At 39.5% G+C, this 26219-nt stretch overlaps 1 protein-coding gene across 10 annotated transcripts in view; it reads left to right on the top strand.

Annotated features, from left to right (window-relative positions):
• tenm2a (teneurin transmembrane protein 2a) overlaps window positions 1-26219 on the top strand; it is a 2790214-nt gene that overhangs the window by 2225030 nt on the left and 538965 nt on the right. For 2 of the 10 annotated variants that reach the window (XM_072590505.1, XM_072590507.1), the window contains exon 1: window positions 12490-13051. The exons of the other annotated variants lie outside the window; for them this stretch is intronic. In XM_072590505.1, coding sequence (XP_072446606.1) covers window positions 13003-13051 — 49 coding nt within the window. In that variant the 5' untranslated portion in view covers window positions 12490-13002. Of the gene's footprint in view, window positions 1-12489; window positions 13052-26219 lie in introns of those variants that run through there. 10 annotated transcript variants of the gene reach the window in all.

A 26219-nucleotide genomic window follows, 5' to 3' on the forward strand; every position in this document is an offset into this window, starting at 1 on the left:
CATGGTGTACAGAGAAAGCTTTCTCACAAAACGTTGCTAAAAATACAGAGAACTTAAAAGCTGAGGAAGATTACAGGTCCACATTGTGCTGTAATGCATCACAGCTTGAATTCATACTTATTATTCCGCACACGCTGAGCTGCTGATCTCGACAGTGTTGCCATAGGCAGATGCCAAGTGGGACCCAAACATATACCCAGTGGGAAAGAGGGAAAAGAGGAAACTCAGTCACTCTGGACAATTCTCCCATATTGTGTAACAGCTGGTTACAGTCTCAAGCAGCACTGACAGAGACACCAGGTAGCAGGTCTCTTCAGCAATCATATTGCCTAGGGAAAGTGCTTAGCATGGAGGTTCAAAACGCAGAAGATAGGTGAGTGGAATCACACTGAATGAATCAAATATATGGAATATCTCACCAGTGGTCACATATTCTCAGTAGTAAGCCTTTCAGCGAACATTCATGGCTGTCGTCCTCGATAGTCATGGCTCTATGATCTCTGCTCATGATCAGAGGAGAGAAGTACAAATTCAGCAAACAAAGCTGGAGATTATCAGGGGAAGTATTCTTCTGCATTTGGTGGAATCAATTTTTGATTTAAGTTAGTTTATACAACATAGATTAGCTTCTAAAAGGGTCCTGATTCTGAAAGCATTTGGTGGTTACAAGGATAACTTCACATCACCTCACTTACTGTAACAAATTAGAAAGTGCTGTCGCAGCAAACTTGCAGAATGGGCAAAAAGCTGGCACATTAATTTCATTGTAGATAAATGTGCAGTAATAGAGATTGGAAAAAATGTGGTTGCATATTCATATGAATCATATTAAGAATCTACATGGTGTAAAGAGATCAAGATGTCTGGATAAAAATAAAAAAAGGGCTGAAAAATCTAAAATCTGCAAACCAAATACTAGGGCTTATTTTAAAGGACAGAATTGAAATATAATTAAGTTATGCTAAATGTACATCAAGGCATAGTTAACCATACGCACAGTATTGCATACAATTCTGGTCACCATATTATTAAAAAAGTGAAGTGACACTGGAGAAGGTGTGAAGACAATGTATCAGAATGATACCTGAAATACAGGTCTACCTATCAGGCCAAGCTAAATTGGCTGGTTTTCTTTTCTCTTGAAAAAGACAGCCAAGGGAATACCAAATAAAGATCTTAAAGTAATGAACTAATTGGGAAGAACAGAACAAGAGGCCATGTGTGTAGGATAGTCACCAAGAAAATGGAAAGGAAATTCAGCAGAAGTGTTGTTACCAAAGAGTCGTGAGTCTGTGCATATTGCTACCACAGGGAGTGGTTGAAGCAAATGGTATGAATTTATTTAAGGGATTATTGGGTGAGCACACGAGGGAAAAGGGAATAAAGGATTACTGTCACAGAGTTAGATGAAGAAATGTAGGAGGATACTCAAGTGCAGCAGAAACGCAGACATTGATTGTTTCTGTGCTAGTTATTCAATGCAAATCTCCACCAATATAGAATCATACCGTAGTAACAGCACAGAAGGTGGCAGTTTGATCTGTCATGCCCATGCTAATTCTCTACAAGAGCAGCTCAGCTAATTCCAATCTCCTACCTTTACTCTATAGCATGTATTTTTTCACATCCCTTCCAAAAGGCAAGACTGAATCTGCCTCCACTTTCACACTTGTAGTTTCAGATCCTAAGCATGTGCTGCGCAAATATCTTTTTCATCGTGGTGCTATTGATTCTTTGTTCGCTCCCATTGATGTGCTCTTTTTGCATTATAACCATCACAAAATTGTGAATATGGTGATAGGTGTGAGAAACTTAAGTTATAGGGATTAATTAGAGAGGCTAGGGATGTTATCCTTATAGAAAAGATAGTTTAGCGGAGATTTGGAGGAGGTTTTCAAACTGAGGTGTCTGGACAGCACAGATAGGGAGAAAGGACAAGCACCAGTCATAACGTAAAATTAAGTGCCAAACTACTGAAGCTACAACATAGGACTGCTTACATGCCAAACAGCAGAGGTAAGCGAATAGATTCCATAAGCAACAGGTCAGATCTAAGTTCTGTTGTTATCGTATCCAATTGTGAATTGCTATGGACAATTGAACAACTCACTGGGGGATAAGGCTCCACAAATATCCCTATCCTCATTGTAATCATTTGGGCAATGGGAACAATTTCTCCCTATCTGTGCTGTCCAGACACCTCACAGTTTGAGCACCTCCACCAAATCTTCTCCAAACTGTTTTTTTCCATAAGCATAAGAACCCTAGCCTCTCTAATTATTCCCTGTAACCTTGGTTTCTCAAGCCTGGCATCATGTTCACAATTTTGTGATGGTTATAGTGTATTCACATTCTTTCTTCTGTGCACTGATATAAGGATAATCCATGTACAGGTTATTCTGTATATTGCTTCACCCTTGAAGAAAGAGGGAAATTTTAAGTTACTGCACCCTGTAGACAATTGAACAGCTCACTGGGGTTAAGACTCCACAAATTTCCTCATTGGTAAGGGAGACCAGCACATCAGATCAAAAGTCAATGCAGAGGCCTTTACAAGCATCTTCAGTTAGTTGTGCCAGGTCAAAGATCCATTTTTACATCCTTCAGAGGTTCTCAGCATCACAACTGCTAGCCTTCAGCCAATTTGATTCACTCCATGTGATATCAAGAAATGGCTGAAGGCACTGTATATTGCAAAAGCTATGGTCCCTAATAATATGCTGACAATAATTCTAAGGACCTGTGCTCCAGAAATAATCAAGCTGTTCCAACACAGTTGAAACAGTGGCACGTACTCTGCAATGTGGAAGGTTTCTCAGATATGTATTGTCCACAAAAATCAGGATAAATTTAATTAAGCCAATTAGCACCCTGTCAGTCTGTTCTCAAAGCAATGAACAACAGTCTATCAAACAATGCTTACTCAGCACTCAGTTTGAGCTTCACCAAGCCTATTCATCTTCCAAACTCATTGCAATCTTGGTTTAAACATGGGCGCAAGAACTGAATTGAAGAGGAGTGTGAGAATAACTGCTCTTGCCATCGAGGAAGCATTTTCTTGAGCACAGCTTCAATGAGCCCAAAACTGGAGTCACTCAGAAACTGAGGGAAGAGGTAGGGGAAAGTCCACTGATTGGAGTTAAGACTAGCACAAGGGAAACGTTGTTGAAGGTCAATCATCTTCGCAGAATTTCCTCAGAGTGGATATTTTTAATCAAACTGACCAGCTATGTTATGATACATTTCTGCAGCAGGTAAAACTTGAATCCAGGCCTTCTGGTTAAGAGACTACCACTGCACTTCAAGAGCCACAGTTTCTCAACACAGTATCCTTGGCCTAATCATTCATCAATGAATTTCACTCCATCACAAGAGGAGAGGTGGGGATGGTCATTGATGAATGCACACCACTGAGCACCATTCTCCTCAGACACGGAAGCAGTCTGTGTCTAAAAGCAAAATGTTATGGACAATATTCATGTTTTAGCTGATAAATGGCAAGTAACATGTGTGCAACGCAAGTATGAGGCAGTGATCATCTTAAATAATAGAGAATCCAACCATCACTCATTGACATCCAGTGGCATTACATCACTGATTTCCCCACTACCAAAATGTTGGGGTTACCATACTGCCAGAAATTGAAATAGATCTTCTGTATACATACTGTGACTACAAGAGAAAGTTAGAGAGTTGAAATTTTGTGGCTGACTACTCAAAGCCTGTCCACCATCTACAAAGCAGAAGTCAGCAGTGTGTTGCAATCGTCCCAACTTGCTTGGATGATTACAGCTCGAGCAGCACTCAGGAAACTTGACACCATCCAGGACAAAGCAGTTCATTCAATCGACACTTCATCTAACCCTACTGCATTCACTCACTTTCCCACTGATGGACAATGGCAAAAGAGTGTACTGCCTACAAGATGCATTGCAACAACTCACTGACTTTCCTTAGACAGTTATTTCCAAGCCCACAAGGTTTGGGACAAGGGTATTTGTCTCTGAATGGTCATTCTGGTATTTTTGCATGTAAGAAGAATATGCTACGGTCTGGGGTTGCCTGGGATTGTGAGTGAAAGGAATAGAAGTCAGTGATGAATAGCGCAACAATATCAACATAAACATAGATGTTGGACCAAATATGGGGCACATGTTTCCAAATTAGTTGCATCCATAGCAATGACAGGATAATAAGTTGAAAATCCTGTTTTAAATTCTCAAACAATGACCAAAATTTTGAGTTTTATACTCGGGTATGAGCAGTACTTAATTATTGAGGAAGAAGCTGAGACATATGTGCTGGTCTCAATTTTTTTAAGATTCGCCCTGATTGAATTTGGTGATACACTTATTTCCATCAATTACTCCAACATCAAGCATAAATTAGTTCAGCAGCAAAATGGTATGGAGTGTCAGAAAAAATTAGGTGAGGCCAACATCATAGTTGCCTCTGATGTATTTCCAGGAACAGGAATCAAAACCACCTCATAAAACCGGCAGATGATTGTATTTATGTCTTAATTGTTTCACCAATGGCTGTAATACAGAAAAAATAACAGACAGATGTGATTAAATGTTCTAATCATAGCAACAATGTCAGTCTTTTCTGGACCCTGGAATTTTATGTGCAAAATTTAACTGGTCGGGGTGAATTATGGTAGATTCAAGTTCTAAATTATTTTACCCAATTGCTTTTGGTTTCAGGATAAAAAATAATTGACAATTTTCTCTTGATAGTGTTTTCTGTAGCTATTTTTCTCCCTGAGGAAACAAACTGTGGGGGGAGTCCATGACAGTGAAAATTGTGTATGATTAATTGCACTGAACTTGCTGGTCTAAATTACCTTTTTGTTTCAATAGGTTCTCATGTCTTTGTGTTATTTTAATCACTAATATACATCCCTATCTGACCTACACTGGTGCACCAAGTGATCTATCCTCTATGTAATGCTGCCATCACTGGAGAGTGACTGGCATCTCAGCAACATAAAAGAAACATAATAATGTTTCAGCTGACTTCAGCTGAACAGTACTGTAAGTGGAAAGAAGGTTGGAGAATTAATATTTACTGAGAATAAAACTGCACACCCCGCCCCCTCCCCCCCACCCCCCTCCAAATAATGGTGTCACTGATATTGCAAACAAGACATTTAAAATTAAAATATTTGCCATGCTTTTTCTCTATCTTTCAATTGCAATACAGTAGTGTTTTGTACTGAACACTGTGGAGTGTTCAAATCTTTCTTTAATCGGCACATGCATAAAATGGTACAAATAAACCTGGATTATTGTATAGGTGAATCTCTGAATGAAAGATCTGTTTGTCCCATGCTTTGTAGTTTTCATGTGCAGTCTCGATTTACAGGGATACTTTTAAATTGTTGAATTTGATAACTGAGCAATTCTAGTTCAAACTTCTCTTTGACAGCATTAATTTGCTAATATCTTCAGCACAATGGTTGGTAAGCAGAACAGTTTTGAGGCGTATGCATGGATGTTGGAAATATGAAATAAAAGCACAAAACTTTGGGAGTACTCAACAGGTCTGGCAGGAGGGAAGAAACAGAGTCTACAGTTCAGGACAATGGCCATTCATCAGAACAATGCATCTGTTTTTGTGATATTATTGTGCTTTGCTTATAATAGCATGCCAGACTATTAAAAACTGATTGGCAGAATTGTTTGTAGTCAGATGCAACCATTTTTTGGAATAAGCCTTTCACCATGCATTATTCTCACTGCCCTCAATTAAGACAGTAATAAAACCTGGCAAACAGACATTTTCAGCCAAGCTCCATTGCTGTGTTGTATAGTCAGGGAAAGTTCGGATGTCATTAAATACTATATTTAAAGTGCAGTCAATCTTTACACTACACTCTTAGAAAGAAAATTATTTTGGCTTGCTTTAAAATGTAAACTAAAATTATAAATTTATTTGCAAAAGAAATCAGGAATGTTTGACATTATCTTAAAACTAAATGCTTCATCAACCTTTCTCTTCACCTGGATCATGTGCCTGATAAACAAAAATCTCCATTTTGTAAATAATGCAAAATTTACTGCAAACTATTTAGCACAATGTTGTAAATGTTGATCTCTGAATCATAGTTAGATTGGTACTGGATTGATGTTTTATGTGTGGATCCTAACTCAGTCAGAAGTGTACTGAGCAAGGGTTACTGGACTGAGAGGTTAACTGTATTTCTCTCTCTACAGGTGCTACCAAACCTGCTGAGTTTCTCCAGCAGTTTCTGTTTTTGGTTCATAAGTTTTGCCTCCCTCTCATTGTTGCCAGTTGATCTCGAGATAAATTACTTCAACAGCTCATATTAACTAGGAGACTTTTTTTTTTAAATCAACTTGTTCCAAACATTATGACATTTCTGGAAAAGGTGAGGCGTGAACTAGGGCCTTTTAGCCAAGAGGAAGGAACATTACGCCAAAAGGCCCACAATAACTAACTTGTAATCAGCAACCCATTGAGAAAAAAATAATCTAATTGTGCCAAGATTCGATTCTTTCTCCTCCTCACACCCTCACGTGGTTTTACAATTTGTGGCTCCGCTTGTGTATGCTTCAATGGAACCTGTTGTCTTCTGGATCCAAACCCAAATGATCATCCATTACGTAATGTCTCAAACGGTGAGAGTCAGAATGTTGCTCGCTCATAGTAAAGTCAACACAGACTAGGGCTGGACCTGCCCCATTCATTCACTGCAAAGCTGTATTCCAGTTTGTTTTGTGGAATGTAAAGACGAAATGTTTTAAGGTACCAAAATGTCCTACATTGCAATGGGGATTCTACTTTCGTGCATTTTGTAAGGGGATACTTAGCTGCCCCATCACCTTGGCCAAAGTATTATCTGGGTTTTCTGCTCTGCCATTCCCCTCGGTGTGTTTCAAAGTGTGCTCTGAATTTTCTGACTGGTCTTATTTTAGCGCACACAGCAGCCCACTTACAGTAATCATGTTCCCGCTGGCAATAAAATAACTGATTCGAAAATCGAGACGTCTGCGTTATTTGGATTTTTAATTTTCGTACCCGTCAGTGTCATAGCAGCGATTAAACAAGGCCTTGGCTCAAAATAAAGGTATTATCTGGTGCCTAAGTTCACAGCACTTGGTTGTACTTTTATTGCAGTGTACCTGTCTTATTACAGTGGGTGTTTTTAAAAAATATATTATTTGGCTTCGTTTCAGCACTTTTAACAGGCCGAATCAGTTTTAGTGCTTCTCGATGATGCTCTAAGTGCTGAGGGGACTTCAGTACTCAGAGGGCTAATGTGCCTGAAACACTTCATAATTTTAAACAGATAAAATCTCGCTCTGCTTCTTTTTTGACCTGACTAAGGCTGTTGTCATAAAAAAAATAAATCCTCTCACCATGTCTTATTAAATTTAAATTGACAAATCTTTGGGGAGCGAAGGAAAGACAGTTTAGTTTCAGTAAATATTCACTGTGAGAGGTAAAATGTAAGTTTGATGGACCTGCAGACAGAGATGGATGGGTGATGTAAGCAGTGCTGAGAAGCTTTCTGAATTTGATTAAAGGCGACACTGTTTTTTTAATGGACATAGTTAGCATATCTCGGGTATTTTCTGGAATGGTTAAATTCCCGGTGCAGTCACGAATTGAGAAAGTGCAGCTGAGAATCTGTCACACTAGTGACCAGGACGAGGTCGTACTATGATGGGAACAATGGTTAATTTAGTGAGAACTCGCGCAATACATTTTCCCATTACTTCGAATTCAATTTAGACTTGTAATAATGGCCACTATGTGGCACAGTAGGTATCAATTATATTCATTTGCCTGTGAAATCAAGGCGGATCCAACCCAGGCACTTTGCCTCCCACAACTGATGAGCGATCTTTGCGAAATTAGTTTAAGCATGAAAGTATTCCTCGAGTCTGGAGCCCCACGGAATAAGATTGGCAATCTCCGCAGATCCCCAGGATAGCGAGTGCATGAAGTGAAACCGGAGTGAGTGTGGCGAGAGATGTATTTCATAATCGACTTGCTTCAGTCCTGTAATGACACTCCTCCGCGGCAGGTGGAACTTGAACCCGCACCTTGTGGCTCAGAGGGAGAGACATCACGCGCTGCATCAAATGACTTTTGCTGAGAGTATGCTCATACTTCAGCCACTTATAATTACAGCACAGAGGGAAGCCATTTCGTCTAATTATGTCCAGTTTTGAAGAAGCAGTTCAAAACTAATGTCACTACTCTTTCTTCCCAGTCCTGTATTTTCTTTACTGTATTTTGCAATGTTTGAACCTACTGCTCCCTCAAATATAATGGTCTGTGTCTCAACTGTTGCCATTCCACGCTCTCTCGTAAAAAGTCTTCTTCCTATCCACTCACCTCATCATTTTCACTCCATCTAACTCCATGACATGTCGGACTTCAAAACGTTTGTCACAACTAATATTTGCCCCAGTGGCAAAAATAAAATCATTGACTAGAACCTTTATCTTTAGTGCCAAGGAGTTAGCTAAGACATGATCAGTGACTGCCGCATGTTCTTCTATGAGCGCACGTGTAAAATATCTTCAAGAACTCTGTACGGGAAATGTTAGTGTGCCAAATCATAATATTCCTTCCCACAGAAACTCAAACTGCCAGCGTTCTGCATCATTACAGCACCCAACTGTGACATTGTACAGTTTTGTTGCATCTTGCATATATGCTGTTACAAATTTTGCAGACGAATATTTTCTGCAGTTCATAATAAATTGTTAACTATTAAAGTGCACTAGCCTAGAAATTACACTCTATTACCATATGAATGTTCATTCATTCAAGTTTGTTTTCTGCACTATTGTTTGTAACAGGCAATATAATATAAATCTCCCTGTTAGAATACTAGTCTAGGAAATTTCTTTAAAGTGGTAAGTGTACGAATACCACATCTTTGCAATGTACAGTTCCAATGTTTCTGTTAGTTATCAGTCTGAGAATATTAGATATTGAAAATAACATCATTCTGATGAAAAAGTAATTAACAATTCAAGTTAAATGGACACTGCTATTGGTTGATGCCTGAGTTGCCATTGTCTGTACTACTTGTTTCAAATCCACGATTCTTGTTTGAGTAGGCTACACTTCACTGCAAGCTGAGCTGGTGATTTTAGTCAGAGCCTTCCATGCACTCGGGGCATTAAAGAGGTTCACAGAATACTGATTGATTGTGATACAAGGTCTGATTTATAAAGGGATTACCTACTGTTGTTTTTTTTAAATGCAGTATATATCATGTAGACGAACAACAAAACCAGTTAGTAATCTTAAAGCATGAAATTTATTGAGAGGTTAATAAAAGATTGTAAACACCAACAGCAAAGCTTAAGTGACTGTCACCACCTTGTTGTCATAATTTTATCAGGACCATTTGATCTTTATTGCACATTGAGAATTATTCCCATTTCCCCATTATGCTGGGTGATTGTGAAGGCATATTTTGACAACAGGTATCATAATGGACTTCATTGGCCAAGTGTTTTTTTTATATAAATGGTTCTCACTCAGTGAAGGACTAATTATTACAATGTAATTGATACAAGTTTGCTGATAACTTGGTGTGATTTAAGTGGCACATTCTATATACAAAAAAAAAGGTGAATAATGAAAATCAAGGACTGATGGAAAGGATGTGCTTTTGCTTGGAGATTCAAGTAACACTTTAACCTGTGATAGAAAATGCAGTTATTTGTCAGCTGAGCCCACAAATGAAATGACAACCTTGAAAGTACTCCAGGGTGTCTCTTATTATTTTCTACTATGACGTTGATAAGATTACCCTGTTTTGTTGGGCAGCAGTGAATGTTTTGGCAGATACCAATGGCCTCTAGGTGATACCTGAAGATGGCCAGTGTAACTGCAATATAATTGCTGTAAGATTATCATCCTTCTGTCAAATCCATTTAATTATTTTAAGCTTACAGTTTTATTTTGAGGAAGTGCCACTGAGAAATATGAATTGCTGAGGATTCACCTCTAATGGTTTATGGATCATTTGAACCCATTGCTTGTATCAATGTTTGTAATCACTTCCAAATTAGTCCTATTATTCATGAAAATGTGTATATCCAACAGCTATTTTGATTGCAATTAGATGCAGGTAGGTAAACATTCATAAAAAGATGAATTGGGATTTAGGCACATCTGTTTTGAAGAATGCTTAATGTCTTGGAACAAGGAACAACCTCTGCAATGTGTGGTATGTACTGCTGACCTCCAAGCTTTTATGTTTCTGTCAGCAGGGACTAAGTCAATTTCCCTGGCCAAAACATGCATATGTAATGAACAATGATATTTTCACAGAAATGGTTGGATTAGCTCCTACTTCTTGAGTTAAAGGGGATTGGAGTTTAGATTGTATTTTAAAGCAGCATTTGTTCTATTATTGGTAGGCAAGTATCAGAATGGAGAAAAGAGAATGTAATGTAAGTTTAATTGCTGATAGATTTTACTTCAACTCTATATATAACAACTGAATAGAAACTAATCTTTTCTGGCATGAAAAAGTGCACTGTGTGGTCCAAGCATGCGTGTCTGTTTAAAGCTGTCAGTTCCCAATGCTGATTTTGCAGTTGTTGGGTAAGTGGGAGCTAAAGTTGTCTATTTCAGATCTTTGGTTTGTCCATGATTTTACCACATGGTTAGTGACCGATTTCTGAGATGCCACATTGTAAGGCATCTTCTAAACGCTTCATCACATCGAGAGGACCAAAATCAGGTAGCTGATAAATATTTTTGTGCAGATACTAATGGCTAACATCCAGATCTAGAACTAGATTTCCAGCCCATTCTGCCATCCAGTAATGCAGGTGGTCTATGGAAGGGCGAATATAGTAAATGTTATTCCAATGGTCTTAAGATATTATCCATTTTGCCCCAGAGGACATTATCAGGTATTGTGATGTGTGCTCCTGTATTTTTGTTGCGCCATATTGTTTGTAATTGTCAAGAATTCTTGAAGTTATGGGGTGAGAGAAGATGGAAAACCATGGAAAAGACTGCACTAATCCTGTATTCCTCCAATCTATCACAACAGGGAATATTCTCATATCTAGCAGATGTTGGGAAAACATTTTGTTTGTTTATGGAATCCAATCGTTTGTTCTTTAGGGCGAAGGGTTTGAGAGGAGCGACTCTTCTGAGGCATTTAAGGGTTTGAGTTTACTGACTGACATATACCTGGGAATTTCAACTCAGACCGTTAACTGTATAGAAAGGGACCTTTGGGAAAGGGGATGGAAATATTGTAAGTACAGTGAAAAGCTCTCCTGTTAACAGTGGAGTGGATCCAGACCTAGCCTCGATATTCCACAAAGATACAAGACAGTACTGAAGCCTTAGCTCCCGGCATCTTTCATCACCAAAAAAATGTTTCTCCTTCACACGTCAGATACTAATTAGCAAATATCTAATTAGGAATAGAAGATTAATCGCTCCTGGGAGCAGTTGAGCCTTTGAGCTCTGGTGGCTGTACGAGTGTCTGTGTGCGTGAGAGAGAGAGAAAAGGAGAGATTGACTGGTTTCCTCGCCCTGTCACAAGAGCATTGTTGTCAGGAAGGCGCGTAAACACACACATACCTATTCCCCCTCTGTGGTCGATGTAAAATTGTGTTGAGTTTGTATCACAATAACACGCCGGTTTACACAGATCTATTGTGGAGGTGGTGAGAGCCAGAGTTGAGGGTGTTAAATGCATTGGTAGCAGGGTGGGTGATAGGCAGATCAAACGTTGCTCTACCTTGCCCTGTCTAAGCTGCTCTGTGTGTGCGTGAGTGAGAGAGAGAGAGAGAGACGGGGATACAAACTGCCGGCAAGTGACCAGGGACGATGGTAACAGAGGGAGAGAGGGAAGCTTGCTGCTGATGGGGGGGCGTGGGGAGAGAGAGAGAGAGGACATCTGCTATTTACACCTGTCTGGCTCACAGCCATCAGTTGTCATGGAGTCACCAGTGTAGACATCAGCGGCTTGAGCTTGCTGACAGAGAGGAGAGCTTAGATCCAGCCGCACTCCTGCGCTGTTATTTAATCTATTTCTCAAGTTCTCCAAACCCTCGGACTTATTTATTTTTTTCTTCCCGCAGTGTTGATACTTATTCCTGATCCCAGACCCTCCCTCCCTCCTGTTCCGTCAGATAAAAGACAAACCGAGGCAGGGCTGTGCTGCTCTGCCTTTTGGTTCTCTCCACTATTTTTTTTCTCTCTCTCTCTCTCGTTTTGAAGCTCTGACATTTTGGAGGTTTCTGTATTCCCCCCAACCCCAGCCCCTCCCGTTTATTTTCCTGCTTGTTTTCTCCGGGCGGCTGGAGTGAGTTGCAGTCTCCCAAAGAGCCGGCTCTGGTCATGCCCCAGGTTCGCTTCAACTCTAGCATCGCGCTGCCTTCTTCCACGGGGGGTACATAGACTGGGAACTGTCCTGCTCACAACCCAGCTTACCACCCCCCCCCCCCCCCCGCACTTCCTCCTCATCCTCCTCCCCCAGCTCTCTGCACCTTCCCATCCACTCTCTCAGCCTTCCTCTCACCGCCTCGCTCCCCTTTCCTATCGCTTGTTTGTTTATCTCATTGCATTTCATCGCTCTCTCTACCCCATCCATTTCATTCCTCCCATCTTCCTGCTTTCTCTTTCATTTCATTCCTTCTCTCTCTCTCTCCTTTCATTCGCTTCCCCTCCTCTTCTTTCATCCCTCCCTCTTCCATACACTCTCTCTCTCTCTCTCGGATCTCTCCGCCCTGCGCCTCTCTCTCTCTCTCTCTCTCTGTCTCTGTCTATCTCCAGTCTAGAGGAGTCAGCGAGGTCAAAGCCGGGACTTTGTATCTCTGTCTCTCAGCCGCTTCAGCCGCTGTCACCAGCATCGGGGAGGAACTGGCGAGCGAGCTGGCGGTGTGCGGCCGCTCTGCCGCTCCATCAGCGACTCCGTCTCCTTGCGGTCGGAGGGCGAGGCGAGTCCAGGGGGCAGTCCAGCGCCAAGCCCCCGACATGCTGCTTGCCAACGCGGCCAAGCCCAAGAAGTTCCCGGCGGAGACAGGTAGGTGCTGAGCTCTCGCAGCTCTCAGCCCATCCATCAGCGCTGCTCACTGGCTCGGACTGCGCGGCGAACTGTCGCCTCAGAATATTCTAGGAGAGAGAGAGAGAGAGAAAGATTTTAATCCTGGAAACTACGCTCTCATCATTATACCCACGTAGTGCATTCGAGAGGGGGTTTACAAAAGATGAGGACAGGCAGGTTGCCTCCGCTTCCTTCGAAAAGTTAAATAAGAAACGCGAGTTTTTTTTGTTGTTGTTGCCACTTGAATTCTGCTGATTTTTTAAAAAAAAACTGAATGTTTCTCCGGATTCCAGTTCCGGACTATCGAGGGGTGCTTTTCTGACTCACTGCAGTTTACCAACACAATTAGACAAGCGTCATTTAACTCTTCCACCTTTAACGTGTCTTTTCAATGCTAATTTCAGCAGTTTTATTTTTATTATTTATGAAGTAGGATTTTTGCCATTAAGAGTTAATGGTTGTCCTTCTCTAGAAGGTGATATTCCATATAAGAGCCTGTTTGCTGAGGTGAGGCAGCCGGTTGCGTTTGTACGGCGGATTCTCTGGAAACTGCAGAGCACTGTTCTCATTTTGTTGTTCGCGCTGTCGATGTCCTTGCTTTCCTTTCCCAACGCGAGGATGGGGAGGTGGTAGTAGTCAGTGTCCAGTTTCTGTTCTGCAGGATTTGCTTTTCCAAATTGTGTGCCAAGTTAGCGAGGAAGAAAACAGTTGTCAACTGCTGCTGATAAACGGTTCTACCTCTTGCACGATCCTTACCAATAAAAAGCCTCAGACCACACAGATGTTAGGCTACATTCTCCGGCTTTCATAAGGAAGCAGTACGTGTGAACGGTTAAAAATTGTATAATTCCCAAATAACAACCTATTTCTTTTAAATTCTTCAATTAGTTTAATTGGATTAGAGAACGGTGTCCCTCAGGATTCACTGCTTTCTCTGGTAGGAGTCTGTGAAATGCTTCTCATGTCATGCTGCAAGTCCCTGTTTCACCAAACTTGTTACAGTTAAATTATTCATTTATATTCAATTTTGGGAGAAGGAATCTAATGAGCAAGTGGGAATAATTTGGAGGAAGTTTTGTATTTCTGCATTTGACTCTCAAACCACTGGATGTTAAAGCTTCTTAAAACTTAAAAAGATAAGTCCTGCTTGCACCCAATATTATCAATCAATAGGGGTTATTATGTAAAATATCAAATATTTTAAGGTAGAATTGAGTGAACAGGGTTTTCTGTGAATCTAACTTATAACATTCTCTATCGTTCTGAAACTTGAAAAAGAACTTTTTCTTAATGTTTTGCTTATGACAATTCTGAGCAAGCTGTCTCCTGTGCACAAAAGTGTAAGTAATTCAATTTCCAGAGGTGATATAGGAAAATCTTGTGCTTTTCTTTGATAAAGATCGCTTAACTGAAATTACTGTGATCACAGTGTTTTAGGTGATTGTCAAAACTGATGGTGTGTTTTATCCTGATAAGGGGGTACAGGAGCATTGGTATTGAGAGCAAGGAAAATCTTTTATATTGATCCTAAAAATACAGTATTTTAACTTGTTCATTTTAGGCAGTGTTGTCTAAACAGAAATGTTCTGAAAACACCTTAAGATATTCACAAGTTTGTATCTCCTTATAATGACATTGAAATTAGCTTTTTTACATGTTAAGGTAAACAGGCAGCTTCAAAATAAATTAATCTAATGAATAACACCGTATTCTAATTATAATAGTGATAGTAATACATCATTTAAATATATATGACACTTCTGAAGATAGATACATTGTCGATCAAAATCTCCATTTAGCCCTCAACAAATTCTGAATGGAAATGTGCATTTATCCAAAGTGGAATGCTTGAATAACCAACATATACCTAAAGATTCATTTATACATTCATCTTTTGGCAGTGCAGAAATTAAGTTGTGGTTTTAATGAAGGAAGTGGCCGACAAATCAGGAAATGTTACAAATTATTGCTTATTTGGAATGTGGTTATAGGTTCCACAAATAAATAGTTGCAACTGCGAACACAAGAGGTTCTTCTAACCATTCCCTTCAAAACAATAATTGAGTGAAGGTGACTTGACGCAATGTAGATTTTCATTTATTATTCCCATTCATAGAAAAGTTTACTTTTCACTCTTAGCCATTTGATACAAAAACAAAAATCACTGGAAAAGCTCAGGAGATCTGGTAGCATCTGTGGAGAGAAATCAGAGTAATGTTTCAGTTTGAGTGACCTGTCCTCAGAACTGAGGAACTTAGCCATTTGATGCTGCCTGCATCAGCCATGAAATTCATTTTAACATCCATTGAATTCTACCTCTGCCTTCAGCAAAACCTATAGTGTTGCCAGATGGTATTAAGGGTGTCATTGATGGATGTACATTCTTCATATACTTTGAGTGGTGTTTTCAGTATCACCTTTCCAATTTTGTGACTCTATTTGTCAATAAATTAGACATATAGTACTCAAAAGTTGAAAGCAGTCATATCAAATTAGCCTTCTATTTTAATTCAAAATTCACTTATTAGATGTGAGTGTTACTGCCTGGCTCGCATTTATTGCCTAATCGTAGTTGCCCTTGAAAAGGTGGTGATGAGCTGCCTTTTTGAACTGCTGCCATCCATGTTCTGTAGGTAGATCTACAATGCCATTCAGGAGGGAATTCCAAGATTTTGACCAAATTGAGTTCAATTATGTGTTTTAAAAATATTAGATACTTCAATGCTAATTTTCAAAATTGCATGGCAGCATATTTCTGAACACTCTCTACATTTGTCAGGCTTTTTTTTTCTCCCTTTTACCTTCATTCTCTTGTGCTTTGTTTTTGCTTAGCTATTTGTTTTGTTGGCTCTACGTTCACCATATAATTAGCATATCCACCCCTGCATTGCAAATCTATGGCCGTGGGTATGTACCACTACCGATCCTACTACCCAGGAATCTGACGCACAATGTGCAGCTCTGGACTGTGCTTCCAAATAGTTAGCCAAAATATGGGAATAAGTGCAAAACAAACCTGTTAAAACTTTGAAGGTCAGGCAGTATTTGTGGAGAGAAATAGAATTAACTTTTCATGTCAACAAGGCTCTAATAAAAAGGTCATCAATCTGTAACATCAACTCCATATTCCTCTCCTCAGATGCTTCCCGATTTGCTGAGATTTTTATGTTGCTATTGCATAGCTCCGGCATATGCAGTATTTGTATTTGAGCTAAAATGTAGATTTAGGCATGTGTGTTCATGTTTAGTGTTGGAGTGTAAATGAAAGCATCTTAAAGCAGTAAAACATTGAAAAACGTAATGTTATAAATCTTCCAAATATGCAAAAGATTTCTTTGATGCTTTGTATTATGGACATAGTCAAAAATCATAAAACAATGTGTTTATAGTCCAACATTGTGGATATACACTGGACTGAAATTCAGTTGGTAGTAAGACAACCCTTCTAACATATTGCCTCTTGCTAGTACTGCTAACTTCACTGTTGAGTTATACGACAACTTTTTGCATCCAAAACCACTTTGAATTGGTATGAAATTGGTATTTTATCTGCCGAACACAACTTGACGTACTTAAGATGTTAATATTGTCAATGCATAAAGTTTTACTTGTGAACAGTTGGTGCATAAAGTCGTTATGCTTTCCACATGCATTAACACAATGCACAGGGTCTGTTTACCACAGCTCACCACAATATAACTTTAACCTATTAATCTACGTAAAGAATTTGGGGACTATGGTTACAGTACATTGATATGTCAGAATGAAGTATACACAATGTACAAACATCATGCAGTTATCCAGATGCAATAGGCCATTTGGTCCTTCAAGTCTGATTCAGTATGATCATAGCCATTCATCCAAATCCTGTTCCCACTTCCCCCCCCCACCCCCCGCCATACCCTTTGATCTCTTTAGCCCTAAGAACTATGCTTGACACTTCAGAAGCATTCAATATTTTGGTTTCAACCACTTCTTCTGGCAGAGAAATCCACAGACTTACCATAAGACCAAAAGACCATAAGATTTAGGGGCAGAATAAGCCTATTCAGTCCATCAGGTCTGCTCTGTCATTCGATCATGACCAGTATGTTTCCCGAACCCATTCTCCTGCCTTCTTCCTGTAGCCCTTGATTCCCTTACCAATCAGGAACCTATCTATCTCTGTCTTAAATACACTCACTGACAGCTTCCACAACTCTCTGTGGTAATGAGTTCCACAGATTCACCACCCTCTGCTGAAGAAATGTCTTCTCATTTCAATTCTAAACAGTCATCCCCTCACTCTGAGGCTGTGCCTTGGGATCTTGTCTCTCCTATTCGTGGAAACATCTTCTTCACACTCACTCTCTCCAGGCCTCAGTTTCAATTTTGTTCCCCTCATTCATCTAAACAGTACTGAGTACAGAACCAGCATCCTCAACAGCTCCTCATATGACAAGCCCTTCATACCTGAGATCATTCTTGTGAGCCTCATCTGGACCCCCTCCATTGCCAGCACATCCTTCCTTAGATATTGGGCCCAGCCTGCTCACAGCATTCCAAATGCAGTCTGGCCAGAGCCTTATACGGCCTCAGCTGACTTTGTTTTCTAGCCCTGTTGAAAAAAATGTTAACATTACGTACACCTTCTGAACTGCCAACTGAACTTGCATGTTACCCTTAAGAGAATTCTGAACTCGGATCGACAAATCCCTTTGTGCTGTAGATTTCTGAAGCCTATCCCCATATGGAAAATTGTTTATGCCTCTTTAGTTCTTACCAAAGTGCATAACCCCACAGTTTCCCACATTGCATCTATTAACTGTCCTTTAGAATAATAATGGAATTTAGAACAATCATGATCACCTTTATGTTCGTAGTCCTTTCACAAAATTTTGCTTGGTCATGCTGAAAATGCCGATAACTTCAGATGTGTTTACATCAATGTGTGAATTTTAACATCTGATAATTCACAGTTACATTTCTGGTGACACATTGGGCATTTTCCATTGTTGAGCTGCATGCATTATTCGGAAGAAAACTAGCTCACAGTAAATTCAACGTAGTCTTTCACCCAATCTGGAAGAAGTGTACACAAATTATATTAAATTAAAATAGTAGAATATACTGATTTTGTATTCCCAGGGAAAAAAAAGGAAATACAGAATGTAACCCCGTAGAAAAATTTCTGAATCCCATGTATTTAAAGTAGAATTTGATTTATTGTGTCATCATAACCCAGTAGCCCTGAAGATCTAACCTAGAGAAGTATTTCCAGAAGCTCTTTGGGTGAATGCACCCAATAATATGCTGCATTAAAGTGTTACCCCATGATAAAGTGCTACCGTGAAACAGCAAGCTAGCTTAGATGACTGGTGTTTTCTCGTTTCTATTCCTATTTGTTGTACCAAAGGAAAGTCTTACCCCGGACTTGCCTAATAGCCTCTTCTGTGAAGTACTGGAATATGCTGATGCCTAGGAAACTCTACTTCAGCAAAAGCAGAGTTAGCCAAGGAACTAGAGAGAGGAAGAAAATTACTTTACCATTGTTCTTGAAGATGCCATTAATTTCATCACACCGCATGCTACTTCTCAGCCAAGAGGTAATAAGGCTGTGATGGAGGAGGAAGAAATGAACTGGGGGGGAGTTCACCAGTGATTCCTTGAATTTTCTGCAATAAATGGTGCAAAATAAACAAAGGGTGCAATGATGAGGAAGTGACTTACAGGAAATAGAAATAACAGAATAGAAGGAAAGTAAGAGTGACTGGAGGAAGGGAAGGCAAAATGGCAGAGAAAATTGAGAAGCCACGCCTAGTTTGCACAAGGAAAGTAAGCAAGCTCAGGTTGCAATGGAAATGCAACACATGGGATTTGACATTGCAGGTTTGCATAAACCTCTTAAAATGCAATATGACTGGCTGCTTGAGGAAACCCATATCAATAGGGCTAGGCCTTCAATTTCCAAGATCAACGTGACAAGTATACATGAAAAATTATTTCACAATATGAACACAGTTATTTTAACTTTAAACAGTTAGGTGTAAATAAATCTTCAGTTTAGCAATTGTGGTTCAGCATTGTGGCTTTCCAATTGCTATTCTACGGATATTCTTTTGGGGATAATCCCCAATCAGAAATGATTGCCATTACTGACCCTTTCAAAGTTGCTGCTGTACCATTGTTAGCGTGGTGAAATGGGCATCCAGCACTAGCAGCTCCAGTACAGTGCAGAACCACGTTCACTCAACATTTGGGTAGCATCTTTGGCACAGCACACCACCTAAAGGCAGTGTCTCAAATGTTTTCAAACAAAAGTCGGCACCAATCTGTGTGAGGCAGTATTTAAGCAGATGACAAAGTACCTGGCTAAAAAAGTGGGTATAGGGAGCATGGTAAAGGACACAAGAAAAACATAAAGTGCTTCAAAGAGGTAATTCCAAAGCCGAGGGCTGAGGCAGCTGAAAGTGTGACTCCCAATGGTGTAGTGATGGATTTCCATGTCAGTCGTAGATTATCCACATTGTCATCCAGAAAGCAGATCTAAAAACATGTACAGACGATATAGCGTAGTAATAAGTGCATTAATGAAAACTGGTGTGGTAGAATTTTAGCTGATTCAGAGGAAATTGTATTATACAACTAATGAATTATTAAATATTTTCAATATTCTTCCAACAATTTTGGAAAATGTTTCTTACATCGAGTTGCTGTGAAAATGTAATGCATGTGTATTATCAACTCCACCCAAGCAAAATAACTTTAAGTAAGCGGTGTTTTGTAATCAGAAACATTTTAATTTTTTTTAAGTTCTCATGAGATGTTGATATTGCCAGCATTTATTGTCCATTCCTTGCTGTCCTTGAGAAAATGATAGTGAGCTGCCTTCTTGAACTGCTGCAGTCCCTGTGCTATAGATTAGAATAATTTGGACAGCTGATAGCAGTGTGGTAATGTCACCAGTAATCGAGAGGCCCAGCTTAATGCTCTGTGGATAAGGGTTCAAATCCCACTATAGCAGCTGGTGGACCTTAAATGCAATTTAAAAAAACTTTTAATTTGCCTTTATTTAATTCAGTTCTCGTTAATGATATAATCTTTTAACTGTTTCCATCAGTTAAATCATTCCTTTTGTCAAAGTACACAATTACTTGCAAAGTCTACTTTTATCTTAATCATCAGTGCGACATAATTATAAATTTCTGCACCAAGATGAGGCACCAAATTGGTTAGATGAAAACTTACTTTACGATGCATCAGTACATATATGAATCCCATTCATACTGGGACTTCCTGTCCTAGTCAACATTGCAATTGCCACAATGTCAGTCTCTACAGACTTTGAGTGCTGAGCTATAGAAGTTATGCCATGAATCCACTGGAAATAGGATGACTGAGTGCAACCTAAATTTAGCTTTGGAATTTTGAATTGACCCTGATCCAAGAGGTGAAAGCAGAAAAGTCCCAATCAGTTATGGTGCTCATTTACCATTGAGGGGAGAAATTTAATGGGGCTGAGCCGTAAAATTCCTGTGAATTCTTCACCTAATTGAGGTTTGGTTATTTATCGGCCATATGTTTTCCAGGGTAATTTAGAATAAACATTTGACAGATATTTGATTATCCAAATGGTGCTAGAGTGATTTAATGGCTTCCCTCTTTTCTCAATCCTTCTTTGACAACAATAGATTTTTTGAGGAGGGTATACTCACCAATTCATGTTTATACACTGCAATCATGTAATAAAAACATGATCAGGCAGATTTTCTTGAGTCTTTTAATGAAAAAAAAAGCTTATTGTATTAAATCCAGTTTAAATAAAATCTTAAAAATCTCCAACTTTGTTACAGTGCAAGTTCATTCTCACAAATATATTAGAGGACAGGCTAAGCAATAGCAAAATTAAAAGATGTACACGGCAGTTGAAGGTTGTGGCTTGGTTGCTTTCTGACAAAATGTAATGGTCTTTCTAGTGTTGATATATACTGTAGATGGTTTAAAGAGGTAGCGAGACTTCTTATCCTTCTGGAGACTGGAGCTGCTGAGTTGACTTCTGTTTTTACATTTTCAACACATTAGTAGTCAAAATCAGCAGGTGGCATTCCAGACTTGCAAGTTGACTGGAAAGAAGGAGAAGCCCACACAATGTTTTTACTCTTCTAATTCTCATGTAATTGATCTGGCTTAAATGCACAATGGGTTAACCAGCCTGTTACATAACCATACCTTTCCAACTGACCAGTGATCCACACATGGTCATGGTTAGTGTATTGCAGTTGTGTGGTTTACATCAAACTCTGTCTGGGGCAAATTCCTTTTCTGGCCAAAGTCCCATTATGTAAATTAATATGGAGAATCATTTTATAAATCTAGCTGAATAACCACATTTAATAATAAAGTAAAGTGTTGGAGGAACCCTGCATGTCTGCAGCATCTGGACAGAGAGAAACAGTTAATATTTGCATATTTACAAAATTACCCTTCTTTGGTCCAGAGTGTTTGCCCTGTTTCTCTCTCCACAGATGCTACCAGACCTGCTGAGTTTCTCCATCACTTTGCTTCTTTTGGGTAGTCAAGTGGTTGCCCTGATGCTTTGTTAGTATTATGGGAGCTAGACCCCATTCAGTCTTGGTATGGCTTTGCAGATGAGTTGTTTGTCTCTATTTCAATGGGGTTGGAACGTAGAAGGTACAGTGATGCAAATATGCAGCCGTGTTTAACTGTGATCCCAAGTCACTGGAACATAACTTTAGTTATTTTAAAAAAAAGGTTTCTAACACTAAGTTCTAAAAGTCAGTTTTTTATATAGCACGACTTCAAGACAACCTATACATAGTGCATAACACCATTTCTCAGGCTGATAGTTAAATGGAAATATTGATGAGCAGCTTTGCATTTTATCCTGAGATTAGACTCCCTCCAGTATGGAAACAGGCCCTCTGGCCCAACAAGTCCACAACAACCCTCCGAAGACTAACCCAACCCCCTACCCCTATAGTTACTCCTGACCAATGCACCTAATACTATGAGCAATTCAACACAGACAATTCACCTGGCCTGCACATCTTTTGGATTGTGGGGGGAAACCAGAGTACTAAGATGGAACCCACGCAGACACAGGGAGAATGTGCAAACTCCACACAGACAGTCACCCAAGGCAGGAATCGAACTCTGGTCCCTGGCACTGTGAGCCACTGTGCCACATGCTGAATGTAATCAACACTGAGAATATGTTAATTTAAGAAATGTTTATTGTGCTGTTTAATGTGAATCAGCTGAATGTTCTCATAGTAACTACAAGTAAATTGATTGCCAAAGATTATGGAGTCTGTCTCACTAGTGAGCAATCCCACCTAGCAAGATCACTTCTTGTTCAATGATGCATTGCCTAGCTTGGTAATCTAGCACAGTTTTCTCTCTTCATTTTGTCTTCCTGATGATTCAGTTGTAATAACTGGGTTAAAGAGACATTTTGTTTCTGAAATTTTTACCTAATAGCAAAGATTTGCCATCTGTTAGAAGGAGAGGAATTTAACGATGGGCCCTAGAGCCAATCCTTCAATCACTTTCTCCTGATTTGACCCTCCTGAGTGTTGATCTCCTCAAAGAATAATGTCACCATTGCAGAGTCAGGCAGTTTTGTTGATGAAGCTAGGTGGACCTAACAGCACAATGCCACATTGATGTCGAAAGGTTTATTACTAAACCAAGACACTATTATTGAAACCCATATTAAAACATGAAAACAATTCAGAAAAGTGAATAAAATTTAGCAACCTCACAGATAAAGTTTTTTTCAATGTGAACATAAAGCTGCGCCAAATTAAATGCACATGGAATTTTCAGACCTGTTTCACTTATCATTCAAAACTACCTAATATGGTAATACTGCCCTTTAAATTTCTGATAAGCAAGCCATAACATTATTTGCCCATCGGCAAGACTAAAAAGGTAATTACTCTTCTTGTTGCACCTATTCATTGAGAAACAGCGCAGAGCTTGCATGGCAATGTGCTTGTTACATTTCATGGCAAATTTATGTGAAGAACATTAATTGCCAGGGAGTACTGTCAGCAAACTCAACTTACTTTGATAATAAAAAGACAGTCTCTCTGCATTTAATTTTACATTATCTCCTTTTTCAGAAGTAAAAGTCACATCTTAGCTCAACATTTTTTACCAGTTTTCTTGACCAATGAATTTTTCATCACTGGCATGCTATCTTTCCTCATATAACCCAAGTGTTCCTTCAACCTGCAGTAAAAAAGTCTCAATCCATTTTCCTTTATGTATAATATCACTTGTTTCCAGCAATTTGTGTAATTCTTTGACTGTGAGTTGGAACTTAAATTTAAGCTTTTTTTCGGATAATAACATTGTCTTGGTCCTGTGTCCTTCCCACTCTTTATCCAATTCTGTAGCTGATTAAATTGGAGATAACCTGCTGATTGGAGTCTATTAGTGATTTTCTTCAACTGTCCACTAGGAGGAGCCAAGAGAATGGCCCAATGATCACCCTCGAATTTTCCTTTTCTGACACCACAAATGTAGCAGAGCAGATGATGGAGATTACATTCTAAATGTGGTCAATGTCTTTATGTTGATGCTTTGTTGTACTTCACTGTCCAAAATCAATATTTTCTTTGACTAATTGATTTTAAAGTGCCATTTAAGAAAGAACAATACTGGGGAACTCAGCATTATGTAATGACAATTTTGCAGGTGGTTATTTTGTTAACTTTTTTCTTTGGCATTTGACAAATAATTCTTCATGTTGCATAATGTAAAGAGGAAGCTAGCGAAAGAGTGACTTTATTATTTGCAAAAGAGGAAAATCAGATGTCATGAAATTGAAGAATTGAATGAATGTCAAAAAATATCAACAAATCTTTTGACATTAACCATTGAGCAAAACACTAACCCCATTTATACAGCTGTACATAATATATGGCTATACATATGAGAAAAAAAAACTCCTTCAATGCTGACATTGAACCATTCTACAAAGAAACCAGTATGTGAATGTTCTATCCAGATTATTATCACAAAAAATCATTTTCTTTCTCACCTCAGTCACTTGAGCCAACCAGAGATATATAATGTTATATCATGTATAACATCATTAGTCTGTCCCAGAGAGGTAATCTGTTGTTGTTCTTCTCCTATACCCATATAATCAAAGCTAATGGACCCCAGGGTTTCATCCCTGACTAGTGCCTGCTCATCCTTGTCTCTTGGTTACATTTTTCATGTACATGTTGTCAACATCCACTTATATGCAAATGTACCCAATTTTACCTGCCTGTCGTACTCAATTGCAACACAGTAATGTCCTCAATATATCTCCTAGATGAGCTAAAACATCTGTCAAATACCAAGTGTTTCAGAGGAGTAGGGGCATGGAATGCCCTGCCCTGACTCCAACCCCATGGCATCAATGTGATGCAGGTCCTGGGCCTCCTCCACCTCCACTCCCTCACCACCCAACGCCTGGAGGAAGAACACCTCATCTTCTGCCTCAGGACTCTCCAATCCCATGGCATCAATGTGGACTTCAGCAGTTTCCTCATTTACTCCAGTTCCAACCTTCCAGCTCAGCACCGTCCTCATTACCTGTCCCATCTGTCAATCTTCCTTCCCACCTATCTGCTCCACCCTCCTCTCCGACCTATCACCGCTACCCGCACCTCCATCCACCTATTGCGCTCTCACCTACCTTCTCCCCAGCCCCACCCCGGTCCCATTTATCTCTCCACTCCTGAGGCTCCCAGCTGCATTCCTGATGAAGGGCTTTTGTCCAAAATGTCGATTTCCCTGCTCCTCGAATGCTGCCTAACCTGCTGTGCTTTTCCAGCACCACTCTAAACTTGACTGCCTGCAACAGTAGTAGACCTCCCGACTTAAAGGGTATTTAAATGGTCATTGGATAAACATGGATGAAAGTGGGATAGTGTAGGTTAATGGGCTTCAGATTGGTTTCAAAGGTAGGTACAACATCGAGGGCGGAAGGGCCTGTACTATGCTGCAATGTTCTATGTTTTATGATCCTTGTACACAATAGAGGATCCTTACTTGTTATATGTTGATGAATCTGTTTGACTCATCAACCAGTGATGGTGAAATATTTTTGTCGTGTTGTTTCCTTTTTGGGGAGGATGCATTGAACTCTTTTTGTTCTGTCAGCTTGTCGACATCAACATGCAAACTATCTCAACTTCATTCCGTTTGCTGTGTCCCTTCCTTTTGCATATTTTTCATAAAGTTTGTTCATACCCCTGAATGAGCCCTTTGTTTTATGGAGTCCTTTCTACCACAAGTGTCTCCATTTTGTTATCACAGATTTTCATTCAACGCTATGAAATTATGTTTTCTCTCTCCTTTCCCTGACTTTAATGAGTCATATTCATTTGGAACAATAAAACAAAATTTAAACAAGCCATGTTCACAACACCCCAAAACTCTTTGTGGCCAATGAAAAACCCCTACTGTCCCAATATAAGAAATGTTGTAATCAGTGTATGGACAGCAGGGCCTCAAAGTAATGTGATGACCTTTGGTTAAGCATAAAAACTGGTGATGATCCTTGCAATAGCTCTGCTTCTTTTGAAAAAAATAGTCTCATGGGATATTATGTGCCTAATTGAAAGGGAAGATGAGCTTCCATTTTAATGCTTCATCTGAAAAATGGTAGGTCTGACAATGAACACAAGAATTGGGCTTTGAACTCCAAACCATTTGACTTAGAGGCAACCGTGCTACCAACTGAGTCACAGACATTTGTACAGGATCCATTCTTTGTGAAGATGTGTAGCTCAGGTTGAGGTTCAGGTTGAAAGTTTGCTCGCAGAGATGGCAGGTTTGTTTTCAGACGTTTTGTTACCATACTAAGAAACATCATCAATGAGCCTCCGGTGAAGCACTGGTGTTCTGTCCAACCTTCCATTTTATGTCTTGATCTCTTAAGGTGGGTGATATCATTTCAAGTTAATTTTCTCAGAGCTTGATAAATGGGGTCCAGATTGATGTATTTATTGATGGATTTTTTTATTGTTGGATTATTGACCTGCATCAATTAACACATCAATCTGGATCCCATTTCCCCAAGCTCTGAGAAAAATAACTTGAAATGATATCACCCATCTTAAGAGACAGAGACACATGATAG

This window comes from Chiloscyllium punctatum, chromosome 20, assembly GCF_047496795.1.
Source record: "Chiloscyllium punctatum isolate Juve2018m chromosome 20, sChiPun1.3, whole genome shotgun sequence".
Classification (NCBI taxonomy): Eukaryota; Metazoa; Chordata; class Chondrichthyes; order Orectolobiformes; family Hemiscylliidae; genus Chiloscyllium; species Chiloscyllium punctatum.